We start from the raw sequence: 5,451 nt of genomic DNA, 5'->3' as shown, positions 1-5,451 counted from the left end.
GTCTAAATAATTTGGATGTGGTATATTTTTTGGATTTATGTTATCTTAAACTTGATTGATTATTGTGTCTAAGTATCTTGAATATGGGCAAAAGCATTTGATTTAATAAAAATCTTAACAGAAAGTTAATTCATATGGATATGCTGCAGTATTTAACAAATGGTAATTAACAGCTGCAACTTATTTGCAGTTTCAAAAGGCATGTCAAGACCACCTGCTGTGCTTGCCCTATTCCACCTTAAAAATGATGGGAAATACTAGAGTTTCTAGATTCATATTGGACTCTCCACTTTGGCTGAAAGCCGCTAATTAAAAGAAGGTTTCACAGCAAGCTCATGAGAATTATGAATCTCTTTCGTTCGTACGCACGCGTGTCCTGTTGTATGTACGTAGGAGATTGAGAAGCTGTAGTATTCTCCAGTAGATCAAAAAGGGAAAAACCCGGGGCTTTGGCTCCGCGTTCTACAGAACGTAGAAAGCCTGCTTATGGAATACATAAGAGAAGACCTAATAAAATAGTCTGATGATTATACCTACTTTTTCTATGAAATCTAGTTATCTAGATGTGAATTGTAAGCAATTCGGTCATGTAGAGAGGGGCAGAGATGCATTCGTCGTTGTTCCTTTCTGGAAAGCAGAAGCATTAACAGGTCATTTCCCCCTCAAGTGGATAAAATAAGTGAAACATGACACTCTCTACAGCACAGAAACAAGTTGATTACACTAATATTCTGGACTTGAAAATGCATGCAAATGTTTGTCTGGTATAAGATTAATACTTTACCATGCATATCGTCGGAAACAAATTTTGACTCTGCTAAGTTCTATTTTCCAAACAAATAACCATAATTTTCGTGTCGATCTTACAAGAAAACGTACAAGCACTGGGATAGAGCATAGGGCATTTGCCTTTACAAAATAGAAAAGTAGCATAGGACCACAATGGCAATTTCTAAATTAGGATGATCAAAGATCCCACATCAGAAATATCTGTATATATAAAAATGATTTTTCTTATGATGGTGGTGCTGAGTTCTAATTTTCTTATCTATAGGAGACAGACCTGGGAGGAGTCTGATCAAAGATCCACTTAGAAGAAACATTGAACTGTAGAACACAAAATTTGAGCTTCCTATGATCCAAATCATCATCGCATGGCGTTCGACTTTTCATTTCTGGGACACAAATGTCAACCGATATATCCTAAATTTTGTTGAGGTCACAAGAACCTCAAGTCTCCCTCTATAGCAGAAATGGCTTAATGAAGACATCAAGGATGAGGTTAACGACCTTATTTTGTCAATAATATAATAAATAAAATTCTTTACATTAAAGTGAGCACATGTAAGAGAGAGAGAGGGATTTTTCTATAATCACAACTTTACCTACCAAAAAAGAATTAAAAACGATCCTCTGGAATTCCCATGTCATTGGATTTTTTTTTCTATTTTGTTTTATAAACAAATTCAGTGCAAAGTAACAAATGCCTCCTTTATATACACACTCACACACTTCAATAGTCAGCAACATTTTCATCCAATCCAAGCATCACCTTCCAATTCCACGGAAACAGGGTGCTTTGCAACTAGCTCATTTCCTGGTCTCTACTGCAGCATTCCCTAGTATCACCTATCTCGTCTATCTCATTCCAAGGCATCCCATCATTTACTACATAGTTGTGTCCACCGTGAAAGTGTAAAATATGGCTCATCAGGAGAAGGCAACAAGTGGAGTGGAGTGGAGAATAACTTTGGGAGATGGGTCATCAAAGAGTCTGGTCCCAGATGCAGGGCCTGTCAGCAGAATATGGATAGGGCTAAAGGGTTTGATAGCAGGGTTGGTTTTGAAAGTATGGAAGTTTTTAAAGAGAGCAGGGGATATAGGGGTAGATGACCCTAGAAAAGTGATCCATTGTCTAAAAGTAGGAATGGCACTCACTGTTGTCTCACTCTTTTACTACATGAGACCTCTGTATAAAGGTGTGGGTGGAAATGCTATGTGGGCTATAATGACGGTTGTGGTAGTCTTTGAAAATACTGTAGGTAAGTACTCCAAATTTGTTGAAACATTGAATCATCAATGTCCAAGTTTCTGTAATATATCATCATTCATGGTCATTGGCCCACCCTACTATTTGATGGTCAAGCATCGAAGGAAAACAAAGAACTAGTTCTTTTTGTATGGATTCTGCAATATTCCTTGAGCTAGTGACCTAAAAGGCGAGGCCATTTTACATTAATCTTTGGGTTTAACCTGATTATTATTCTGCAGGTGCAACGATATGCAAAAGTTTGAATAGAGTGTTTGGAACAACTCTTGCTGGCTTTCTTGCCTTTGGTGTCCATTGGGTGGCTAGTCAGTCAGGACAGGAATTTGAGCCCTTAATCACTGGAGCTTCAGTTTTCTTGTTAGGTGTGCATCGATGAACTAACATTTTATTACAAGTTAATTTACAAAATGAAAACAAAGACAACTAGCTAATCAAGTGTTAAATATCTTTCTCTTCAGCTTCTACCGCAACCTTCTCTAGATTTATTCCCTCAGTGAAAGCTCGGTTTGATTATGGTGCCATGATCTTTATCCTCACTTTCAGTCTTGTCACTGTGTCTGGTTATCGAGTGGATAAATTGTTTGATATGGCTCATCAAAGAATATCTACCATTATCATCGGAACTTCTTTATGCATTCTTGTTACCATGTTTATTTGCCCCATCTGGGCTGGCGGGGAGCTGCATATTCTTATCAGCAACAACATGGACAAACTTGCCAATTCTTTAGTTGGTATGTGACGTGCAAGACAGACACTTTGAGATGAGTATTTTCCAGTTTCACAAATAATTTATCAAATCCACCACGTTTCAGGTTGTGTAGATGAGCATTTCAATTACAATGGTGAACTGAAAGACAGCGATAAACAACCTGACAAGAAATTGCTTGGTTACAAATGTGTGCTCAGTTCCAAGGCCACAGAGGAATCCATAGTATGCACGGAACTTGCCAAAAACAAAAAGAGCAAACATGAAATTTCTCAGAATATTTGACTGAAGCTGTGGATAGCACTGTTTTCCTTACAGGCCAAATTTGCTAGATGGGAGCCTGCGCATGGCCGCTTCAACTTCAAACATCCATGGCAACAATACCTTAAAATTGGTGCATCAATGCGCAGCTGCGCTTACTGTGTTGAGGCTCTTAACAGGTGCATTGATTCAGAAAATCAGGTAACAAATTTTCGCACACTCTTCCTTGATACTTTTTAAGCCAATGTTTTTATTTTCCTGACAGATTCCCCGCGTACTTCAATGTCTGAAAACAGGCCCCTGAGTTCACAAAGAAGCATCTGAGCAATATTTGCCTGAAAGTGAGCTCCAACTCTTCCAGTGTTATAAAAGAGGTAGCAAAAACTATCAAGACAATGAAAAGATCACCCTCCATAGATTCCTTGGTTGAAGAAATGAGGAGTGCAGTGCAGGATCTGCAAAATGAATTAAATTTTCTTCCTAAGGTGCTGAGTCCTCCAGAAGTATTACATCCTGAAAGCAAGGAAACAGAAGAAACAACCTCCTCCACAACCCATCTCCTGGAAGTTATTCCAGTGGTAACTTTTGCTTCGTTAATGATAGAAATCTCTTCAAGGATCCAAGCTATTGTAGAAACGGTGGAAGAACTAGCTGAGTTAGCTGAGTTCAAGGGTGAAGTTCAGGAGAAGGCCAAACAAAATCAACCGAATACTAATAGAATTGTAGCAAGTCAGCTAAATGATGATCAGCAAACTATGAAGGCTCTTGAAAGGGTCTGATCAGTTTCCATATCAGTATCAGTGGAAAAGGAAACATTTAGACAGGATGGATGCAGTGTAATAAATGCTCAATGTAGCAATGCACATGAACTTATAAAAGCTAGTCAGCTCACAGGACTACTTTAATTCTAGTTACCAGGTTAACGTCAACCATGCAAATTGGAATTCATCTGTCAACTTGTATTCTTCAAAATTTGCATAATATATATATATCAAATCAAACAAAAGATTTTTACCTGTGATCAGTATTGTGATAACTTTTGTAATTATAATTTTAAAAAAATTATTTTATAAAAATTATTTTTAATTGATATTAATCTGTTAAAATATATGTTTAGTTAAAATATATGTTTAGTTAAAATTAAGATTAAATAAAAAATTATTTAATATATTTAATTAAAAATACCTTTAAAATTAAAATTATAAAATAATATATATATATATATATATATATATATATATATATTTTGATAGTTTTTAATATTGAACACTTAAATTATTATTATTATATTATAAAATTATTTATATAAAATATTTATAATTATTTTATTAAATTATTTATAATTTCATTGTATATAAAATATATCCAATAAAAATTATAATTTTTATAATTTTTGATCTTGCAGTAATAAAACAACATCAACTAAAATATTATAGGATCAAAATTGGGAGGTGGGGATATGGAGAGCCCTTGCATAAAGCAAAACGAGCCTCCCGAGAACGAGAGGGCAATTTTGGAACGTTAAGAACAATATCAACACGGAGATTTCCCAGGGTGGCAACGTCAATGTTTTCGATACCAACACTCCTCACTTTCCAGTCATGAACGACAGCATCTTTCCCGTTTGAAGGTCCAAGCGAAGCCGAGCCATGACTGGGGACAGATAGTTGGGTTCCTTTATAGATGAAAACGGGGTTGTGGTAGATGGATCCTCCAGTTTTTGAGGTGGTAAAGGGAGGACAAACTATCGGTGGAGTTATGCATTCAGGAGCTGAACTGGAAGGAGATTGAGAGTGGAGAGAAGAAAGGAAAGTAACGGAAATGAGAGGAGGGAAATGGAAGGAAAATGAGATGAATGAATTTGCCTCGAGTTGTAGGGAAGGGAGTGGTTAAGTGGAGAGTAGAGACCGCTGCAACTTTCTTCGTCAAGAGTTGTTTGGGTGGGGATTTTGACATCATTGTCTTCAACTGTGTCCCTCAGACCAAAGAGAGAAGCAGAGGAGGAGAGAATCCAGCAAGCAAAACGAACAGAGAAGAGGAGGCAGCATTGGTTAACCAGCCCATTCCTCGCCATCATCTGTCAAGCAGCAGCTTTTTTGCTAACCTGCGGTTGAAATATTAAATAATAATAGGTTCCACAAACAATAATTCGTGTTTAATTATAATATGATTTGTTTTAAACGCAGAAACAGATAAGGGGGAGCCTTTCACAAGGCTCCGTTGGGCTGTAGCCCAGGTAGGATAATAATAAAAAAAAAAAACTCAAAAAAAAACTCTGGTGGGCCAAACATCTTCCAAGTCATCAATGCTATAATAAAAAAAAAACTCAAAAAAAAACTCTGGTTGGCCAAACATCTTCCAAGTCATCAATGCTGCAGTCATCCAGTTACTTTTCTTCGCCATAGCCAACCATATGTTCACAAGTGTTGGTGAT

At 36.8% G+C, this 5,451-nt stretch overlaps 1 protein-coding gene across 1 annotated transcript; it reads left to right on the top strand.

Annotated features, from left to right (window-relative positions):
- The first annotated feature begins 1,693 nt into the window (after nucleotides 1–1,693).
- Nucleotides 1,694–3,861, top strand: LOC105127275 (aluminum-activated malate transporter 10-like). Its single transcript, XM_011028513.1, has 6 exons — nucleotides 1,694–2,042; nucleotides 2,272–2,412; nucleotides 2,509–2,781; nucleotides 2,863–2,981; nucleotides 3,075–3,218; nucleotides 3,314–3,861. The coding sequence occupies exons 1-6, from the start codon at nucleotides 1,703–1,705 to the stop codon at nucleotides 3,794–3,796; spliced, it is 1,500 nt and encodes a 499-aa protein (XP_011026815.1). The 5' UTR covers nucleotides 1,694–1,702; the 3' UTR covers nucleotides 3,797–3,861.
- Nucleotides 3,862–5,451: the final 1,590 nt, after the last annotated feature.

Source organism: Populus euphratica, unplaced genomic scaffold (genome assembly GCF_000495115.2).
Source record: "Populus euphratica unplaced genomic scaffold, PopEup_1.0 scaffold7.1, whole genome shotgun sequence".
NCBI classification, from domain to species: domain Eukaryota; kingdom Viridiplantae; phylum Streptophyta; class Magnoliopsida; order Malpighiales; family Salicaceae; genus Populus; species Populus euphratica.
Note: the sequence above shows the minus strand (reverse complement) of the source record. Positions and strands in the feature narration are given on the sequence as shown.